The sequence below is a fragment of the Oryzias latipes genome, chromosome 15 (assembly GCF_053564925.1).
Source record: "Oryzias latipes strain Hd-rR chromosome 15, Olatipes_Hd-rR_3.1".
Taxonomy (NCBI): domain Eukaryota; kingdom Metazoa; phylum Chordata; class Actinopteri; order Beloniformes; family Adrianichthyidae; genus Oryzias; species Oryzias latipes.
The window spans coordinates 17,675,593-17,697,631 of record NC_136251.1 but is presented as its reverse complement, the minus strand read 5'-3'; the positions used below and the strand labels follow the sequence as shown (position 1 = coordinate 17,697,631).

The window sequence follows — 22,039 nt, the reverse complement described above, 5'->3', positions numbered from 1 at the left end:
CAAAACAAGTTGTTGGTGATCACCACCACTTTCATGACTGAAGAGAGACACGTAAAATTAAATTTAAAAAATAAAATAAAAAGAAGAAAAGCCGAACGTTTTTCCCCCTTTTTCTTTTTTTTTTTTTTTTTAGTCTCTGTTTAAGTTAACACAAGTTATTGTAGTAGGTTCAGGGGCTGTCATCTGGACTTAGTTTTTAAAGTTAGAAGACGTTTCACCTCTTATCCAAGAGCACATATATGCCAGCTCTTTTACCAGCTAATTCAGAATTGACAAAGCCTCTTGGATAAGAGGTGAAACGTCTTCTAACTTTAAAAACTAAATCCAGATTACAGCCCTTATACCTACTACAATGATGGAATCAAACAGGATGAATGAGAGTCTTCATAGACTTAACACAAGTTTTTTTTTTATTTGGTTAAAGGTATGGTGACCTCATTTCAAAACAATTATAGACACCTAGGATATAAGGAATAAACTCACTGAGGTTTAGGTTTTTAGAAACTTTTTTTATGATCTTGTCATATCGAAGCCCAATGATGTCAAACACTCAGAAACACTGTAAAAAAGAAAGAAAAAAAGAATATTTTTGTCTAATTGATACGACCCTGTAAGGATAGTCGTTCTATGTATGAACACAATAAGAACAACGTAAATATATTTGAAAATATTCAACAACAACTGTTCTACAAAAACACGTTTAACACACATCAAATGTTTCAGGGTTTGCTATCTAAACCAGATGATGTGATAGCCAAGCTGCAAATGAATTGGCCAATGCGTACACTTGCCTCTGACAGGAAAACTGGAAACTTAAGATACTTATGGGGATCACCATTTAATTAGCATTTAAACAAACATGTACTTATCTCTCCCTTACATTGCACCTGGATTTGCTGTAGGCCAAGACATTTAGAAAAACATTCCTCTACCCCCCACACTTCCTTTGTCAGGTTTCAGTGAAAAATACACAGATAAAGGTGGTGCATTCCAGGCAAGGGAGTGAACTGTGAATGACTTTCCTTGCAGATCTTTTGCCCAAATAGAGAGCCAGAAACAGAGACTAGTCCATATATTTATTTATTTTGGGTGACTTGCAAAATAGGCAAGCAGACACAGTAGTCTAAATTACATTACGTTTTGCATGTTTGGTACACTCTGTTTGACTTCTCACTAACATTTAAGTAGATAAATACAATAAATAGCAGTTTGTCTGTTAAGACCACAGATGAGCCAAAGCTTGGTTTATAAATGTACAACATATAAGATGCAATGTTGACATTAGTTTGATATCTTTGGTTAAAATAAAAATGCTTGTTCTCATGAGATATTCACATGTGTATTATTTATCAAAGAAATACACTAAAAAAAGAAAGAATATATAAAGGTATGGATGCCACTCTTTTCAATTTTGTTCCTAGACGGGTGACAAACCAGGAGCACCACGTCGACTACGAGCTGCGTCACCAAATACAAACTCGTCTCTCATTGGTTGATGCTTTAAAAGGAAATCGGTGTCTCTTCCTTGATTGGTCTACGTTTTTAGCGCACTGATTTAAACTAAGAGGTTGCAAAACTGGCGGCGTTTCACTTGCGCAGGTTTTAAATTTAGTAGTGCAGTTGATATCGGCGCTGCTAGAGTTTAGCACCCAAGGGCTACGAATCGAGAGTTTAGATCTGTTAAGGAGCGTAAAACTGACCGAAGGTAAGAATTTGGACAATCTATGTTTTCCAATTGGTATGTTTGTATTTTCAACCGAAAGAGAATACAAGCAAGTGCCAGTCTTAGCTCAGCTGACTGCTGCTTGCATTCATTTAGTTTTATTTCGAGGGAACTCAGAAACGTGCATTTAAACGAGGTTAACCGCCTTTGGTTTTGCTAGTATCACATTAGGAAAATGAGTTGCTAAGAATTTTCTAACTCAGTTGTCCTAGCAATAGGCAGGCACCGTTATAAATTCTCTGTATTTCATTCAGAGTTGTCTTTTAAAAGCCAGCAGTAACAACTTATATCTGGGTATGCAGAATTGATTTTAACCTAAATGAGGCTATTTATGATGATGTATAGGAGCTAAAACGTGATGCATGCAAATTTTGGCGTCACCACATGCATCTTTCCGCCAAATCCGCATCGCGCCAAAATCTAGTATTTGTTTTCAGAGGTTCCATGCTAAAATGATTATTTATTCATTGTTTTTATATGGACTATTTAGTATAGATTCATTCATATAGATGTTGCCATGTGTTATGAAAGGTTTATGATTTTGATGTTAAGCGATAGCAATGTTTATTTCATTGACCGGAAGCGATCTGCTTCTTTCACGGATAAATCATAACTCCCGTTATGTCTCCTCTTTCTCAGGAATCCACAAACTTTAGTCTATATGCTCCAGCTTAGGAGGGGGACCATGAAATGCCCTCAGTACGAGTCTACAACAGACACCGGAATGGAGGACGCAGCGGACAGCAGGGTGCTCCAGCTTAAAGTTTCCGCCCTGAAACAGCAAAGCCCCTTCAAAGCCCCGCACCCCGCAGAAGTGACCGCTGCGTTTTCCTCCAGTGCAGTCCACAACAAGGAGAACAGCAGCAGCAGCAGGGACCATGACAGGGTTCTGGATCATGAGTGCTTTGAGGACAGCGGTTATCTGTCGTTGCAGAACAGTCAGATTGAATCTTATGGAGATGAAGAGGATCAGTGTGTTCTGGGGAAAGCCACAGCAACACAACAAGAAAAGACTGTTCCATCACCCTCTAAATGTAAAGGGCATTATAAATGCAACCGTCCTTTGTCTTTGGCGGTTTCCTCTCCAGCAGATAATTTTAAAAGGACAGCGTTGTCCTCCACCCCATCTAGTGACCACCACGACCCAAACCTGCCTGTTCTGAAGTTCCAGGAAGCCGTATGCCAGGAGCTTTCAAAGAGTTATAAGAAGAATAAAATGTAAGATTATTTTTCTGACTTAAAAAAAAAGTCAAGAACTTAAAATACATTCTTCATTAGATAAAATGTTTTCTCTTGTGTTTTATTTTAGGTATGACTGGAGCATCATCCCAAAGATGGCGGAAGGTTATCTTCTGGATCGTGTGATCGGGCGCCAGATGGGCTTAGAACACGTCGACGTGTTTGTGTCGCTGCTGTCCAGGAATATGAAAATAATTCTAACAAATATTCTGGCCCTTCTGGGTGACATGGATCTCATTAGGTAAAGGAAATCCTTCCCTCTCAGGACAAATACTTGGCTTACAAGAAAGAAACTAACCTATTGTTAAGAAACTAGAAATTCTGGAAATTCGGCTGCACAATGTATAGATTGTCTTATCAGATCACACACATTCTAATCTGATATTGGAATGTGTATTGAGATATCATGTTTTTACATTCACCTTTTTTTTTTTTTTAAACTAAATGTTGGTTCTATTTCTTTGTTTTTTTTTAGCTGTAAAAAGGTGAGCAGGACATGGAGGAAAATCATCTGTGATGATGCTGCAGCTCACACCAGGTGCCAGCAAGCTGAACAAACGCTCAGGGTAAGAAAGAAAAAAATACTGAAACATATAATTCCCAAGCTTCACTGTATCCAATTGAAATAAATGTTTTGTTTGGTTTTTAGGAGTCTGCAAACTCTTTGAGCCACAAACCTTGTGGTCTGACGAGAGACATTGGCACGTCTAGGGTGGTGCTATCCTGCATCCAGAAGCTAGCTACCTCAAAGCCATCAGTCTCTTTGTCTGGTCAAAGCTGCAGGATGACCAGGTCTACTACTGCTAATATTCAGAAGTGCAGCATGCCTAACACTCAGCGCTCACGCCATGATGAATATGTGCAGGTGAGCAGAAGTTATATACACTTTGCTTCTGAACAAAAGGTGACGAGAAAAGTTGCAATAATCTGTTTATCTTTTCCAAGGCTGCCGGCGCTCTGAAGCACCACGAGTCTCTGCGGCGGTGCAGGGTTTGCTTCTCACCAGCGAAGCATTTGTCCGAATTGCAGCGGGCCACGTGCACAAAACCCGACTGTCAGTATGACTTCTGCACCCGCTGTCAAGAGACTTTCCACGGCTCGACCCCTTGCAGGACTGTTCAACCACGATCCAGCGTCTCTTCTTCCAAATCCACCCCCTCTTTACCAGGGAGCTCTCGCAGCAAGAGGAGCATCAGGCGCTTGTGACAGATATTTCCACTTCATAGACTGAATCATTGCAACAAGCGAACCTCAAGCTGCTTTTATTCAAGCTTAGTGTGCTAATGGCACTTTTCTCTAATGTGTCTAATGTAAGGCAGAAGAAGATCTACACATGTAAAACTGCAACCCATTGGAGAAGCACTTAGATTCCTGCTGGGACAGTCCACCTGAATGTGCCTTTAAATGTAAATTTTTGTTTGTTTTTTTTAAAAAAAAGGAGAATTTTAGGCTTTCATTTTCTTTATCTGTTTTTAAAATAAAGTATGTAAGTTCATTTTATAACGTTTTAGAATGTATTTGAATAAATGTCAAGTTTATTCCTTGCTTCTTATGACCTTGTATGTAAATACACTTTTCATAAAAGTTCTCTGGTATTAGAGTTTTTTGTTACCTTTTCAACATTTTTATTGCAAAAAAGAGCAGTTCTTATTGGAGTTTTTTATAAGGACCTTTTTACAGACCAAACCTAAAGATTAGTAGTTTATACTAAACACAACTTGGATTATGTTCTGAAATTGTTTACACCAGAAATTTGCAGTTGGTGCAGTTTCACATGGTTGTTTAATCAAGAATATCGTTTATAATTTAGTCTTAGAAAATGGCTGCAAACAAGGATAAACTCGAATGAACATAATACTGTTCAGAAAGTTTATTTTAATGGTATAGAGGCCCTTTAACTCTTGTGCCGTCTTGGATGACCCCACCCTTACATTAATGTGTTCTCCCTACCATGACAAAGGTGGAAAGATTTCATGTAATCTATGGACACCAGTGAAGATCACAAATAATTGAAGAAAAAAGGTTCAGAGCACTGTCTAGTGGGTCTACATGACCCAACTCCCAATGGTAAAGTGCCCAGGATAGCACAAGGGTTTTAAACTAAGTAAACTGAACTCGTGTTTTAATCTCATTCTCGATGACAAAAATGCTTCTGTACACTAGATGGCAGCATTGTCGCATTTTTCCAAAAATTTTCTAAAACCTTGATATTCTGAAGCTGAACGGTTTAAATGAAAAATAAGCTACCAAACAAAACCACAACAAGAAATCTAATCTAATGCGTCAAACTTTATACACAACCAGATCAACCTAAAATATTTATTTCCAAGAAACAAGTGGGAATTTTTTAACAAATTTGGAATTTGATACAAATATGAATATGAGCACATCTGGCATTTCATGATGTGGTTTAAAATAAAACAGTAACAATGACTTCAAGTAAATCTTTACAAGAAACGTGCTCCTTAAATGTTCAATCTTCCTTTTAAGAATTAAGGATACATTTCAGTTTGAAATTTTTTTTAAAATAAAAAATTGTCCTTGTATTTGTTATAAAAGAAATCCCATACTATTAAGAACAAGCTTTAGTTTTAAGGAAAATGACGTCAATATTATATTTTTAATAAGTTGAAACTGAAAATTGGTCTTAAAATTAAAAGAAAAAATCAGTAAACAAAACATAAAACAGAATGAATAATTAATTCCTGAATATGTTTAAAAATAAAAGCCTGAAATTGAAAAAAAAGAAAGAAAAAAGGATTTTGCATGTTCTCCCTGTGCATGTGTGGGTTTTCTCCAGGGACTCCGGCTTCCTCCCACCGTCCAAAAACATGCTTCATGTTGTTCCTAGGTGTGGATGTGTTTTTCGTGTGACAGACTGACGACCTGTCCAGGATGCCCCCTGCCTTCGCCCACGAGTGGACGGGATAGGCTCCAGCAGCCCCGTGACCCAGACAAAACGGGTTTAGAAGATGAATGAATGACATTTCAGTTTGAGAGGAAAACAAATGACCTGATGCAAAAATAAAAATCCTTGCAAGTTAGCAATTTGTTTAAACAAGTAATTTCTCAATATTTTATGAAAATAACCTAAAAATGGACATAAACTGTTACAGTTTTAGCAAGATAGAAAGATTCCTTTTATAATATTTAAAATATTGTGCCAAAAAAGAAATTTTTACTTTTTCTATTTGCAGATTAATTTCATGGTTACTGGTTGTTGCATTTGTATCTGTTAGCAGTATAGTTTTGAATATACTAATGATAACGTTTCATTCATTTGACCTGGTGCTCTGGGAATACCCACTTTAAAACAGCCTTGGAATCATTTTTAAGGAAGAAAGAATCTCCCAGGATCGTTTTATTTTCATATTTTAAGTTTGCTTGACTCTGACAGTGTTGCTGCGTTATGAATTTTTAAAAGCTCAACTAACTAGATGTTTACCTCTGACATTTGCAGGGTGACCCATTTGCCTGTTATGGCTGAGCTGTTGTGTGCGTGTTTGTGTTTTGCTGGGATGACGCATGCACAAATCAGTTAGGTAATTTTCAGTTGTTACATGGAAATCATTTTCTCTTCAGAGGGATGTCCCGTGGCACGGAAAACCCCGCACTTTCTCAGGGAACAGTAAAATTGGTGTGCGGCGTCTCTGCAGGTGTCACAACTGACCTAACATTTACTTTTTAACGTTTCTTGCTCAACTCGGTCACTTTTGTACGCATTGAATTGCAATAACAGCTCACAAGTCATTTTTTTCTGACAGTTCAGACGTTCTAACACGTCATCAGGAAAAATATATCTATGAATAATCACAGCTTTGCTCCATGCAGGGGCACTACTGCTTTTTACTAGATATGGCCAATTTACTAACACTTCTTTTACTTGTGTAGTTTCACGTTTTAATCAACTATCTGTTTATTGACAGAAAACATCATAGAGATTGAAAGTAAAGACAAAAGTAACATTACATAAAGCCTTAAAAACAAATACTTTAAAGTAAAAAAATGTAATCAGCCATGTTTGATGCTTCAAAAAACGGCTATGTCAAATTGCAATAACAGCATAAAATGGCAAAACCATCCTTTACTCTATGTTTTTCAACTGAAATTTGTTTTTTAACATCGAGAAAGAAAAGAAATATAAACACTGCAATTTTACAAATTTTCCCATGGCTATTTTTTTAAATACAATCAAAGTTATTGTAAATTGTTATATTGTTGCACACATCACATTTTAAAAATGCTTTATATATAATACATTTAAACTCTATTCTACATGGCTGAACACCAAATAAGTGTTGTGTTTTTCTGCTCATAGTATGGCTGAAAATGACACACTGTGACAAGTGTCTTTTGTAGGACATTTTGAAACCATAATGTTGATAAATTTCAGACCATGACTAGCCTCTATGACGCCACAAAGGAAGCAGTACAGCTACACACACACACACTGTCTGGTAATATTCATAAATGTGTCAATTGTGCTGCTTCAAAGTTATTACTGGCCAATATAAGGACAGCCTGAACAAAGTTTAGTTGTCTTCATGTATAGAATCAGAAGAAATCTCTTCTCAATACTTTTATCTCACATTGTATGAGTCACATAAAATCAGTGTCAGACAAGCTTCCACACTGTCTAATGGCTTTTTTTCTTTTTAGCTCAGTCTATACCATCTTAAAGTCTTTTATATGCACTCTTCTTTTTTTTGGTTTCTAATTTATTTTAATTATAGGATTCTACTGTTTTTGTTGTGATTTTTATTTTTGTACTCTACTTTTATTACCTTTGATATAAATTACACTAAGCAAGCAAACCTGCGTTGCCATTGAAGCAGGCTGGAAATAAATTCAGGCGTCAGGGGGTTGATGTTGGTTTTTGACTAGAATTTTAGCAAAGAAGAAAATCTTGAAAGATAAGTCAGGGCAGCTTAAATTGCTTTGCACCATACACAGCCAAAAATATTCAATTCTTTCTAAAGTAACAAATCCCTGAAGAACCGTGGAGGTCCTGAAGGGCCTTTACCATGCAAAACAATTTTTTGAGCTTTTAAGTGTATTATAATGTTTATTCCTCACTATGAACAACCACAAAGGGACATTTTGATCCGTTCATGGATTTTTTCTTAGTAGTCCTCTAAAAACCTGTGCTTTGCGCACCAGCCCCTTCCAACCCACAAAAACGAGCGGCTCCTCACGAGCAGACGTAGACCGGTGAGAACAGCCCCTTCATAGAAGAGTCGGCACTGCCAGCACCGCCCCAGGCTAACACACACACACACACACACACACTTTCACTGTGGTGTTAGCGGTGATCGACAAACGGTTTCCTTTCCTATGCACAATTTCCTATTTCTATGCACAATATGCACAACCATCTTTGCAAAAGTTTGGATGTTGTTTGTTGTCGTAGGAGAAACACAGACGTCCGAGGCCGAATTTAGGTTGAGTCAATAGGCGGCACCCACAAGGAGAAAAAGGCGGTGCCTTAGAGGTCGAGTCGTCTTACTTCCAGGTTGGAAAAGACCTCAGGAAAATAACTTATATTTGTGTAAGATGACTCTGGAGGTCAGGAAGAAGAAGAGAGGGAAAACAGAAAAGAAGACCAAGTGGTGGAAGCTACAGAATGAAGAAACTTGTGAGGAATTTAGGCAGAAGTTGAGACAGGTCCTGGGTGGTCAGGATGAGCTTCCAGATGACTGGGAAACTACAGCAGAAATTATCAGGGAAACAGGTAGGAAGGTGCTAGGTGTGTCATCTGGAAAGAGGAAAGACGGTAAAGAGACTTGGTGGTGGAATGAGGAAGTACAGGAATGCGTCCAGAGGAAGAGGTTGGCTAAAAGGAAGTGGGATGTAGAAAGGACTGAGGAAGGTAGACAGGAGTACAAGGAAGCGCAGCGTAGAGTGAAGAGAGAGGTGGCAAAGGCCAAACAGAAAGCTTACGATGAGCTATATGACAGGTTAGACACAAAGGAAGGAGAAAAGGACTTGTACAGGCTAGCCAGACAGAGAGACAGAGATGGGAAGGACGTGCAACAGATAAGGGTGATTAAGGACAGAGATGGAAAGGTGCTAACAACTCAGGAGAGTGTACAAAAAAGATGGAAGGAGTATTTTGAGGAGCTGATGAACGAGGAAAATGACAGGGAAAGAAGGGAGGAAGATGTGGTTGTTGTGGAGCAGGAAGTAGCAGAGATTGGAAAGGATGAGGTTAGAAAGGCTCTGAAAAGGATGAAGAGCGGAAAGGCCGTTGGTCCTGATGACGTACCTGTGGAGGTATGGAAGTGCTTAGGAGAGACAGCAGTGGAATTTCTAACGAGGTTGTTCAATAGGATTTTAGAGAGTGAGAAGATGCCTGAGGAATGGAGGAGAAGCGTTCTGGTCCCGATCTTTAAGAACAAGGGTGACACGCAGAACTGCAGCAACTATAGAGGAATAAAGTTGATGAGCCACACAATGAAGCTGTGGGAAAGAGTAGTGGAAGCCAGGCTTAGGAAGAAGGTGGAGATTTGTGAGCAGCAGTATGGTTTCATGCCCCGTAAGAGCACCACTGATGCCATTTTTGCTTTGAGAATGTTGATGGAAAAGTACAGAGAAGGTCAGAAGGAGCTGCATTGTGTGTTCGTAGATTTAGAGAAGGCGTATGACAGGGTGCCGAGGGAGGAGCTGTGGTACTGTATGAGGTCGTCTGGAGTGGCAGAGAAGTATGTCAGAGTAGTTCAGGACATGTATGAGAGAAGTATGACGGTGGTGAGATGTGCTGTAGGTCAGACAGAGGAGTTCAAGGTGGAGGTGGGACTACACCAAGGATCAGCTTTGAGTCCTTTTTTGTTTGCTATGCTGATGGACAGGCTGACAGACGAGGTAAGACAGGAATCTCCCTGGACAATGATGTTTGCGGATGACATTGTAATTTGCAGTGAGAGTAGAGAGCAGGTGGAGGAACAGCTAGAGAGGTGGAGGTTTGCTCTGGAAAGAAGAGGCATGAAGGTCAGTCGTAGTAAGACAGAATACATGTGTCTGAACGAGAGGGATCAAGGTAGAAGCGTTAGGTTACAGGGGGCTGAGGTGAAGAAGGTGCAGGAGTTTAAGTACTTGGGGTCAACAGTTCAGTGTGATGGGGAGTGTGGAAAAGAGGTGAAGAGGCGAGTGCAGGCAGGTTGGAGCGGGTGGAGGAAAGTGTCAGGAGTGTTGTGTGACAGAAGAGTGCCAGCAAGACTCAAAGGAAAGGTGTACAAGACAGTGGTGAGACCAGCTCTGCTCTATGGGTTAGAGACGGTAGCAGTGAGACCGAGACAAGAGGCTGAGATGGAGGTAGCGGAGATGAAGATGTTGAGGTTCTCCTTAGGAGTGACCAGGTTAGACAGGATAAGGAACGAGTACATCAGAGGGACGGCTCATGTTGCCTGTGTTAGCGACAAAGTCAGAGAAGCCAGACTGAGATGGTTTGGACATGTTCAGAGGAGGGATAGTGGATATATTGGTAGAAGGATGTTGGAGATGGAGCTGCCTGGCAGGAGGGCGAGAGGACGGCCAAAGAGGAGATACATGGATGTCTTAACAGAGGACATGAAGTTGGCTAATGTTAGGGTAGAAGATGTCCATGATAGAGTGAGGTGGAAAAGGATGATTCGCTGTGGCGACCCCTGATGGGAAAAGCCGAAAGAGAAAGAAGATTTAATAAATAGAATCCATTCTTTTATGTGCCAAAGGTAATATATTATAACATACATGGATATCGTTTACTATAAAAGGCTTCAGAAGAGCATGGTATAGGCCCTTTCAGAGAGAGAGACTCCTGGCTTACAAGAAAATGTCATGGTGATGAATAGACAAAGTTGTAAAGGTACTGATGGAGCTGTGGCAGTGGCTGCAGATTAATCGCCGCTGTGGCCTTTTGCTCCATCTGCCACTCAGGATCATTTATCTGGCAGATTTATTGACTGGCTGCTCTACAGAGATGCATCCTGCACACAATCAGAGATGCTGCCTGTTGTAAAAGTCATTAGAGGATGGGTTCCCTTTGTATGTGACTGATAAACTGCAGCAGAACAACTTAGCCCGTGTAGGACATTCACAGCAAATATGATTTTCAGTTTTGCAGAAAAGAAAAAAAAACACTGTATTTTTGGAGTTGAAGCCACCTGAGGAGATTTGCAAACATTTAGTCAAATCTACAGATTTATTTTTCTGACATGCTTCCTAATTTTCTCACTGCATTTGCTCTTTATCTGCTCTCTCTGTGAAGTTCAACCATTTTCAGCTTGTTTCTGCCGAAGGCCAGAGGAAGCGAGGGGGGGGATGATTTTGATTTGCAGTGACTTCCACAGGTCAATTGGCTGTTCGTCACCATGGCAGAATTGCAAAAGTCCTGAAATGGGCTGCCACTCCGTGGCCTGCAGCGAATCATGAATGAAACAGGAAGTGAATCAAAGGCAGCATACAGGAAAAAAGCCAAGTTCCAGGCCATGATGTGAGCAACTTTGTGGTCTATTGCAAGCAAGAATTTAAAAAGCTTCGTTTTGTTTTTGAATTATTCTTTCTTTTTACAATTCACTGTGTAAAATGTATTAACGTTTTTTTATATTTCTTCATTGTGTCTCTTGTTAATTCTGCCTGCAGTGGAACAAAAGCAAAAGATTTGTGTGTAGCTCCCATAACTTTTGACATGTTAGATGACAGGAGGCTGGGTTTTAAGGCACTGCGGTTTCAACTTTAGAGTAATGTTTTGGTCCAGGGTGAAGACAATTGTACAACTGACCAATCAGCAGCAGAAATATTGGCTACAGAGATGTTTGCCCCCCATGATTGGACTTTTTAAAAGTTTGCGGTAGTGAAGAACAACTACAATGATTACTGAACAGAAGTTTGCAGTTCATGGCTAGTTAGATTCAATCTGCAAAGGACGACATTTTAGAGGTTAAAAAGGTCATAATGTTTTTACAGATACATTTAAGGGGGACAATTCCTTCTTTGTAATCTAAAACAATGATACAATGAACAAGAAGCACCAAATAAACTAACATTTCTTTGAATATCTAATGGGATTACACACATTAAAGTCCCCTTAATAACACAATTGAATTTTGCTCAGTCTAAATGAGTGCTACTTGGGTCTATCCTGACTTTAATTTGGTTTAGAGCTGATTTTCTTTATGCTGATTTAATCTTACGTAAATAATATTGGAGAAGAGATTTTTCTACTTTGTTGTTGTTGTTGTGTTCATGTCATAAAAACCGATACAATACAATTAGTTTATTAGCACAGATTAGTCACATTAGCCTGTTCCTAGTCAGTTACAGTGATTTCAATCAAACCCAGCAGACATCCATTTTTACCAGATGAAGTTTGTGGGCCAGCAGGTCCAGAACCTTCTTGCAGTAAGATATCTGTGAAAACCACTGCAACTTCTTGTGGAAATACATGTTCTACAGTGCAATATATATTAAAAAAAAACACCACAAAGGTTTATTTCTGTAATTTTTTCAAATACAGTCTTTACACATCACATCTTTTGATGATTAAAAATATCTCAAGAGGTTTATTTGCTGATGAGTGTCCCTTTTATTTTTGAGTCTGAGGAGTATTGATTTCTGCTGCTTAAGAAAAAGACAGACAAAAACCCATTCATGCACACATCGCCTGGTGTTAAAAGGCTGCAGCCCTTTCTCTCTGTCTATTTTTACTCTGTTTGGTCCATTAAGATCAGCGGTGATGGTGGTTAATGAGAGAAGCCTCTTCACAAAGCCGCAGTAATCACAAATGCTCAGGGCGGTAGACACACATGCACAATGCATACTTGTATTACGTAGGCGACTGGATGCGCTCAAAACCACGCTATTAAGTATTTTCATATACATGTTTAAAACAAGCATGAAAGGTTAAACGCAAAAATCTGTGTCACGCCAAATTCTTCTTTTTCATTCATATATTCATATACTTTTACTTTGAAAAATGTTGTGGAAAATTCAATCAATGTTATGAAGTTTCAATCAGTTGACATGTTCTGGAAATCCTAAATTTGTCTTATGTGTTTCAAAACTTCCAGGACTGATTGACTGATTATTGATTTATTGATTTATTGATTAAAGTTTACAGATAATATAATTCTTCTTTCTCCTTTTGTTGGTGGCCAGATTGTTGTAATTTATTTTTCCTTTGGGAGTTGAACTGAGCAATGAATCACATAAAATATTAGCATGTTCGCCACAGCTCAGTGCGTAACAATGCATGAATCATTACCTCAGTATGCTGCTAACACTGCTGGAGATTCAACTGCTATTTGCAAACTGAAATTCAAAACCCATCCATCACCAGTTTTTAATTCTATTACTATTGGAGTTTCTCCATGCAAATGTGTGTTGCAATTCTAACACCTTACTTTAGTCTCAAGAATTCCTTCATATATCTCAAATTTATTCAACCTGCTAAAAGATACATTTCTGAATTGTGTTGTTTACAATTACTTTACATTTCTTTGCTTTGGAAATCTCCAAATGAAATGGTTTTTTAATTTTTACATGTTTGTTTGTCGTATAATAGAAAAACATTAACAAGAAGTGTTAGAAGTGTTGAGTGTTATTTAAAAAAATCATATATATATATATATATATATATATAAAAGAACACTCAACAATGGTTGAGTGGACAGAGGCAGACAAGGAAACTTTATGCTGGCTAAATCTGAAGGAATAAGTGTCACACCAGTTTCTTAAGCAGCAGAAAGACAAGAGGTTAAAATACAAAAACAGAAAAAACTAAACCTAATGATGAATATGCTGATAAAGTCAGCTATGATCTGACATGAAAAACTGCAACCACCACCAACTGCAACCACTGCAACCACCTAATAAAAAACAAATAAATACATGTTTGATGATGCAACTTTTTAAGAAGATTATCACAAATAGAATACAGAGAGAACAATTTGCAAGTGCGTAGTCAACACGTTTCTTAGAAAGCAGTGGAAACTCACACAACAGCATTCACACCTTTAGATTTTGCATAAATCCTTGCATAAACACTGTCCGTGAAACTTCATATCCTAGGAGACCCGACTCTGCCTAAAGAAAAAAGCACTTGAGCAGATATTCTGGTTTTTGTTCTGAGTTAATACTCAGAGTCTCTTGTTGTATCTGAAAAAGCGTGACTCATTTTTTCTGAATTACTGAGAACATATCGCAGCAAACAATTGTTCATGAAGAGACGAAGGATGGTAGTACCTGTAACGTGCCAAAACTTTTAAACATAAATCATTCTTACCAATTTAACTACAGGTTGTAGTCTGTAGGCTGTGTTCATGACTGAACACACAGCTGTCAAGTTTATTCCTCCTTGCATCCATGTGTCAAATTTTTATCTTCAAGAGCCAATGTCCCACCCATTTTGAAACTTACCCTGCCCTATCAGCTTCTTACAGGCAAAAACCCAACAGTTATAGGTGATCTTTAGACTTGGCTTCACTTTAAAAAAATCAGTTGGAAACTTTTTATTTATTTATTCAAAAAAGTGTTTCCTATTATTAAATTTGGCAAAGTACTAAATTATTAAACACATTTTTTTGTGAATCTTATCAACAAGACAATAATGAAAGAAGAATCACATAATGAAGACCAACAAAGGAAGAAATGAGGCTAATCCCCAGCTGTGCAGATCTGTCTAATGGTCTGCATGAGTTACAGTGTCTTGCTGCAATGGCTTTGTTTCTTCTTTGCAGGCAAAGATTCTTCTTCAATATTACAATGTTTGACAACATAGATATTTAATTTTAAGGGGTAAAATCACAAAATCAGTAAGTTTGAACTAAATTTGTCTTTAATAAAGTCTCATAAATCAATTTGAAAAGAATAGGTTTTAAGAAAAAACAACTGTTGTTATCAGGCTATTCCTTTTTCAGTAATATTAAGTCCTCACGTCCACCAAACAGCGGATTTAAAATTGTGCATTGTGTCATACATTGAGCAATGCATGCAACAAATAGTTTACTAGCATCTTAGGAAAATGTGTATGTTTTGGAGAAATAACTCAATCTATATGATCTTAAACATAAAAATCTGCAAAAATGAATTAAAGGTCAGAAGAATTCAACTGTTGCTCTCCTTGGTGCTGAATTTTTTGGCTCATCTTTTTAGTCATGGTTCTGCTCCTGCTGAGTTAGAATGATGTTTTCCTCTCAAGAATCTGTGTACCCAGATGGATCCAGATGTAAAAATTAATTATCAATTTGTTATACATTTTCACCATTTAAGTAGGAAATGACCTTGAATGACTTAATTTTCTCAGAGGGATTCTGGCTGTGCAGCTTTCATACTGGGCTCTAACTAAATCCAGCAGCTTCTGATTTCTCTTTTAATTAATGAAATCAAAAAAACTATTAAAGAAGAAAATTAAATGTTTATCTAAGTTTAATAAAAATAATAGTGTTTTGTGTAAAAAAGTTTGATCATCTGAAAACAATAAAACTGCAAAGCTGGTTTGTTTTTAAGTAGCAAATTGAAGACTGAGTGTTGTTGGGCTTCAACTTTTTATTTTTATATTTTTTTGAAAATTACAATAAAAGTAAAAACAGTTTCTAAAAACCTATGAGTTTCTGTATGAAAGCTTTTAAAATGCAGTATCATTTTTTATATTCTGTGTCAAGATGTTGTTTAAGGGGAAGTCAGACAAATTTAAATTATTTTTCTAACATTAATTGTAAAATATGAAAGGTTGTTTAAACTATCAACTGTCATGCCATGTCATGCCATCGTCAATGGGATATTAGGTGCTTCTTTCTAGAAAATAAAAATGTGATGATTTTTTTTAAAGCAACAAACTCTGAGGGTTTAAGGGGCAATCCACAAAAAAAGTTACTAAAATATCCAAATATCCAGCAACCGGAATTCTTTTTAAAAATTATTCAAATTTTGTCTAAAAGTTTGCTTTCACCTCAATGAAGACAATTTATGATCAATGAGTTCTCAAACATGTAGGGAGACAAGACAGCTTTGAAAAATAAATCAACATGTTTTATTTGGTGAATGGTTTACATCGCTATGCACTAAAGGCAGGTCTATGCACAGATATGACTTGTTTGCACTAAATACTGCACGGTATAAAGTAAGGAAATGCATCTGCATCCATTCACAAAGACATCAAAGCCTTGCCCAGGAGTTTTCTTCTTTATTTAAAAGACAACATAGATATTTTCTTGAAACAAATCTGCATCGCAGTCACAACTGAGCTCATGAAAATGAACGGGAGAACTTTTTGGTTTTTAATGATTCAAATGGTTTTGAAAAAATGGCAACAGAATTGTAATTACGTTGAATTGATGCTTAACCTGGAAACATGATTGCCGGCCGAATGTCCAGGACTAGCTTTTTACTGAAAAATTATGGAACAATTGTTTGGCAAAAATAAATCAGACCTTTTGGTTAATGCAAAAAATGCGTCAACCTAATAATACTTATGCATCCAAGCAAAAGTGTATTAATGATGTTTTTCTACTTTTACTGCTAATTCATAGCAAAGGTTTCCTTTTCAGATGCCAATTGACACTCAACCTAAATGTTCATGCTATGCAAATGAATGGGAACATCATTTGACATTCATTGGGTCCAGTGGTTCTAAAGTACATTTTCAAAATTATTCATGCCAAATTTTCCATTTAAGTTATATCACAGAAAAACTAAATAAAAGTAAACATGGACGAATAATAACTGAGCAGTTGCTACGAAACTTCATTTAAAGAAGGTTTAAAGGCTGAAAATACGTTTTTATTTAACTATCAGGCATTTGTGTGAGTATAAGTCAACTAAGACTTGTGTTTCATTTGATCTATTTCATCAAATATCGTGCATTTAATTCATATTTTCATTGATAATCAAAAGAAAACAGATTTAGTCTCATTTTAATCAGTTTGAACATAGAATAATCTCAAAAAACTAAATAGCTTCCAATGTTAATTGACCAGAACTGTGCAAGTTACTCGTGTGGCCTGAAACATCTTTACTGATTAGCAATAAATGGATACAGGATATACTGTATTCAATACAGAGTTAACATGTACTGTGTGAATAGATAAATAATAACATTGGATAACATGTTGTTCTTGCTTGATCTGACTTTTGAATGTCCTTTGGATTAATACAGTTACTTTGTATCTTTAATGATCATTTTTATGAGGATAAGTTGAGGTATTCACTTGAGCTGAGGCTCCTCCTCAAAGTGGCTGTAAAGTAGAAAAAAATATGGGTTAGTGATTTACAAAATACAAATACAAAATCCAAAAAAAACATAAAAGTAATGTTTATCCATACATATAGCATGATCAGAATTATTAAAAAATTATTTAAAATGTATGGCATATTTGAAATTTTGTATTCAAACTACACATTAAAGATTGAAATAAATATTGAATTTCTTATGCATCTACACATTTATCTAGTGAGTTCAACTAGCACATAAAAATACTCAAAATTTGCTGGACCACTATTTTTTGTAAGTTTTTTTATTCTTTGCAGCTAATTTAACTGCTTAATTAAGCAGTTAAATTAGTAATTTTTCAAACACCTGCTGTTTGTAAATCAGTTTTCTTGATTTGAATGATTTTAGATTTGAACCAAGTCTAGTATTTCAGATGAAAAGTAAGATATTACAAAAGGCAAAAGAGTAATAGTCATAAGCATAACTGTTTTGAATATTAAAAAACCCACCAGCTGAAAGTTACTAAGGAGGTGGTCTACGTTGATGTCGTCATAGCTCTCCTGGAAAGTGTTGGGCTCATCTCTGTGCTCTTCAGGCTCACTGTTTCCAGGATCTTCTAGGCTTTTTTTGATGCGACAAAATAAGACATTGTTCACAATTGTGCTCCTTTTTACAATACAAGAACTTAAAAAAATAATAAAGCTACTCAAATAAGACTCCATGCATTAGTTATTGTAAAAAATAAACATAAGGATTCACAAAAGGAAATATAAATAGTTTTATTAACACTGAATGTTAAAGTTAAATGTGATACTTTCATATTTTGAAAGTTAAATTGTCGACATGTTTTTTGTATTTTCATCTATTAAATTTTGTATCAAATTGTACTGGAAAATGCACTCCTAAAAATTTCTTATCCTCAATTTTTGATAATAAGAGGCAAGGGGTCTTCAATTTAAACCTCTTAACACAATGTATTAATGTACCTTCTCTTTCCTGTTAAGACTGAGTTCAGGTACTTCTTGACTGCCATCTGTTTGCGGAAGCGGCTGTAGTTGTCTGTGAAGATGGCGTCTGAGTGGCGCTTAACCGGCTCCTCCATCAGCTCATCACTGGACAGAAGAGATGACATTAAAGTGACGTCAAAGTTCAGAGAGGACCAGATTTCAAAGTGAAGCCTGGCTTTGCGGTGAACGACACATAGTCATTTTACATGTTTGTGTGCATGTGTGTGTCATATCCCCCAGGCTTTGTAACAAGTATGTGATAACGCTGTAATGGCATAATTTAACCTTTAGAAATGTTTAATCAATTACAAAATGCATCATCACGCAGGTCAGGTCTTTTCATCACAAATGTCAGTTGGTGTCCTGTATGTGCTGAAACAGGAAAATCGTTTTTGGGATTTTTTGTAAACTTAGAAAAATGATAGGAAATGTCTTGCGAAAGATCTGTCCGTCTAGAAAAAAAAGTGCAAGAACTTTTCACATAAAAATAGCAGACTGTGAAGAAATGACAATATATTGACACTATCTTCTTTAATTTTTAAACCGAATTGTTTATTTTTATAGTAATATTTCTGATAGATGGCATATGATGAGGGAAATACCAATGATCTTGCTAAACATAGTTTGTTATTATCCATTGTTTGACCTTTTAGGTTCTTATGGATCATTCTTTCCTTTTTCAAATACTTTTTTCTGTTAAGATTTTTATTATCTAAAATCCGGCTTTTAAATCAATATCAAAAGCTCCAAAAACATGTTTATTTATTCCAAATTGTTTACAGATTATATCAAAAGGTAGCCTATCAGTTACAAAGCTGTTTATTAACAAATGTCAAGTGTCTGTTATGTTTCCCTCGAACATAAAGTTTATATGTCTTACAAATCAGCGTTTTATGTAAGATGACACAATAAAATGTGCGCAAAGTCAACATTCGTGCCGGCTATGTACCAACCTGACCCGCTTCCCGATCAGAGACTCCAGGTACCTCCGCGCTGATAACTGTCCCAGGAGTTTGCTGTATCCGCTGGTGAACAAACCGTCTGCGTGTCTCGTTGCTCTAAAGGTAAGAAAGTAACACAGGGGGTTTAAAAAAAAGGCACAGAAGAACTATCTAAAGCAAAAACATGACAGCTCTGAGAATTTTGTTGCGCCTCACCCCTAATGATGGCTTTGAGCACATACTAAGTTCAGAACAGTTAAATGTTTCCTTTTCTTAAAAAAGCCAGCCAACTTAAATGGCTGTGATTTAAATGCAAAGACGCGCGTAAACCTCCGAGGCAGTGTACTTGAGACTTTTAAAAGCACAGCTATTTAATTATTGTTTTTTTTTTTTTTTTTTTGCTAAAAGCTGTTTATAAAAGAAGGAAATGATGGAATTCACTCTACTTTTCAAACCAATGTATCAAGCATTAAATAGACAAGAGTTCAGCGCCAATTGCTCCAACAAATCTCAACTGCAGGATCCGTCTGGTTAATTAATTGCAACTGCTAAAGACACAGCTGGGCATCCTTCTTTTACAGATCAAAGACAGAACAACGATGTTATCTCACCTCATGGATGTGTAGGGTAGACTCAGAGTCCGCGAATATAACACACTGTACAGGGCTATTAGGAGAAGCAGGTGGGGACCGTTCCGCTGAGACATTGCCTTACACCTGAGGACAGAAATAGTAGCAATGCATTCTCAGAGTTATCGCTACATGCGTTTTCTGTGAAATTAAAAGAAAAAAAATAGAAGTAAGAACGACAAGTGATATAAATGAACATGATACTGAATCATTAGGTGCGTATTTGCGCACGGTCTGACTCTTGGAGAGAATTTGACCACAGATCGCATCTTAATATATCCGCTTGTAAAAAGATAACTTTTACTTTAAGAAATTACTGACGGTGTGATGACAATACATTTCACAAAGAACTCTGGAAGCTAATAGAAGTTGAGATTTCACTCTTCGTTTTAACTGCTTTTGCAGAAATTCAACAAGTGTCAGACTTTTCCTGTTCGGCACTTTAAACGACAAAGCAAACACGTTTTAACAAGAACTAACTTTTCACGCATAAATTATGACGTGAACAACTTGTCCGTTTTTAAAGTATGCATGACAGTCAACAAATTCGCAAAATCTTATTGCAAATAATAATTACGCAGAGCTCGGCGAGAATTGACTGGATGTTGGAGCTCTTGGAGAAACTAAAGCACATTTACCATCATAGAAAACGATTGTAACACTAGTAAAACTTAAACACGTCAGACAGACAGCATCAATCAGTTGTTTTTTTCTTAAGGAAAATCTTACATGTCCTCTGGAGAAAGTTGTGTTCTTTGGCTGCTTTCGGGATGCCAACGTCTTGATCCTAAACAGTTGTATGTCCGCAAGACTGATTCCTACCTCTGTGCTTCTGTTCTTCTGTTTGCTTGCAGTCCTCCTCCTGTTTTATACACCTGATAATTTTTCACAAACCAGAGGGTGGGGGGTGGGGTCATAAGATTCATCAGAAGCCTGAAACGTCAGCAGGTCCCTGCTTCCGTCACTGGTCTTGCTCATAAACAAAACCGAAGAGGCCTATGGTGAAATTAGTTCTGATAAGTTTTACTCAGTTTCTTCTAATTAATTGTTGAAAAAAAAATCCTGTGTGCCAGACTTGACTCATCAGATCATTTGCTCCAGGGCTTCTCACAATCTGGGTTGGTGAAGAGTCTGGAAATGAACAGAACAATCAGAAATCCACTCCAAATTTAAAAGGGAAATGAAGAGTATATGTGTTTAAGGAGGGACAAAGAAGGCAGGATTGAATATTTAAGAAGATTTAGTGCTCATTAAATATATGACCAAACTGACAAAATATAACTTTTAGGATTTGGTAACCTTTTCTCTCTTTTGATTAAAACCAATTGTTGACGGCTAATGCCCAAATCAAGACCACCAATATTTCAACTAAAACAATTGCTGTGCACTTGGAGCCATAGATACCCTCCAGAAAAGGTCTGTTTTCAATCTGAAGAGTAAAATAGACATTAAAAAGGATGATCCTGCATTTATAAAGTCTTATCCATGAAATAAATGAAAACAAAAATGTTACACCATAATCAGAGTAAAATTGAGAGCTGAATTTGATCAGTTATGGCAGTCCAAGATGATTTGTGTGTTTAAAAATGCCTTACATTTGAAACTTTCCAGGAAATTTGGGTTGTGTTTTGGTGCCCTCTCAGAATGCTAATTTAAATCAATCATTTTATGTTTATTAAATTTGTTTAAAATAATTATATGTTTTTATGTAACATACATGAACTAAAACATCTGTCAAACACAATCACAATGCCGCGGTTTTCTGCTCCAGTTTGTGCCGTGTTTTTCTTGACAAAAGAACAGCACACAAGTGTTTCTGAATTCACCCACAGTAACCCTGATGAGTTAGATTTGTTTTGCTGGACTAGCACACTGAATTAGCTGTGACGTCAGCTGGCTCCTCATCCCCACGTCCTGACTTCCATCCGTCTGTCCATCCAAATGAGTGTGAACCATTTAGCTAATATCACTGCAGAGGAAAACCATGACTGACTCAGGAGAGGAAAAGCTTCCTCTTTATGTAACAGAGCAAAGATATTAAGAAAAAAGTACAATTATATAAAAGAGTGGAGGAACCAAATTTGACAATGATGTCCAGGAAATCATTTAACATTTAGATTTTTAATAAATAGATTTTAATTGAATTTTGAAAAAGTATATAAACAAAATGTTCTTATTTTTGGCTATTACAAACTTTAGAAGAAAATTATATCACTGAAGATGTGAAAAAGCTCGGTTTGGGCACAGGTTCAGTCATGCAACTAAACCCAGAGACAATTCTGAAATGTTTGTGCATGCAGTCATGCAAGATGTAG

The 22,039-nt window shown here is 36.9% G+C and overlaps 2 protein-coding genes across 2 annotated transcripts; one reads left to right on the top strand and one right to left on the bottom strand.

Moving 5' to 3' along the window:
- Positions 1-1,444: 1,444 nt before the first annotated feature.
- Positions 1,445-4,546, top strand: fbxo5 (F-box protein 5). The gene is made up of 6 exons (XM_004077035.5): positions 1,445-1,705; positions 2,363-2,941; positions 3,033-3,203; positions 3,438-3,528; positions 3,612-3,827; positions 3,908-4,546. The coding sequence occupies exons 2-6, from the start codon at positions 2,385-2,387 to the stop codon at positions 4,166-4,168; spliced, it is 1,296 nt and encodes a 431-aa protein (XP_004077083.1). The 5' UTR covers positions 1,445-1,705; positions 2,363-2,384; the 3' UTR covers positions 4,169-4,546.
- Positions 4,547-15,945: 11,399 nt separating this feature from the next.
- On the bottom strand, positions 15,946-20,649 carry vip (vasoactive intestinal peptide). Its single transcript, XM_004077034.4, has 6 exons — positions 20,454-20,649; positions 19,707-19,811; positions 19,108-19,212; positions 18,134-18,259; positions 17,657-17,768; positions 15,946-17,172 (listed from the first exon to the last, which is right to left on the bottom strand). Coding segments are annotated over exons 1-6 (459 nt in total). The 5' UTR covers positions 20,456-20,649; the 3' UTR covers positions 15,946-17,163.
- Positions 20,650-22,039: the final 1,390 nt, after the last annotated feature.

Excerpts from the sequence above, each read along its gene's own strand:
- fbxo5 (XM_004077035.5), top strand. The coding sequence starts at position 2,385 with ATGCTCCAGCTTAGGAGGGGGACCATGAAATGCCCTCAGTACGAGTCT. Across the intron at positions 3,204-3,437 it reads GGTGACATGGATCTCATTAG|CTGTAAAAAGGTGAGCAGGA; the intron begins GTAAAGGAAATC and ends GTTTTTTTTTAG. Across the intron at positions 3,828-3,907 it reads GCCATGATGAATATGTGCAG|GCTGCCGGCGCTCTGAAGCA; the intron begins GTGAGCAGAAGT and ends ATCTTTTCCAAG.
- vip (XM_004077034.4), bottom strand. Across the intron at positions 19,213-19,706 it reads CTACCCTACACATCCATGAG|AGCAACGAGACACGCAGACG; the intron begins GTGAGATAACAT and ends TCTTACCTTTAG. Across the intron at positions 17,769-18,133 it reads GTCTTAACAGGAAAGAGAAG|CCTAGAAGATCCTGGAAACA; the intron begins GTACATTAATAC and ends CATCAAAAAAAG.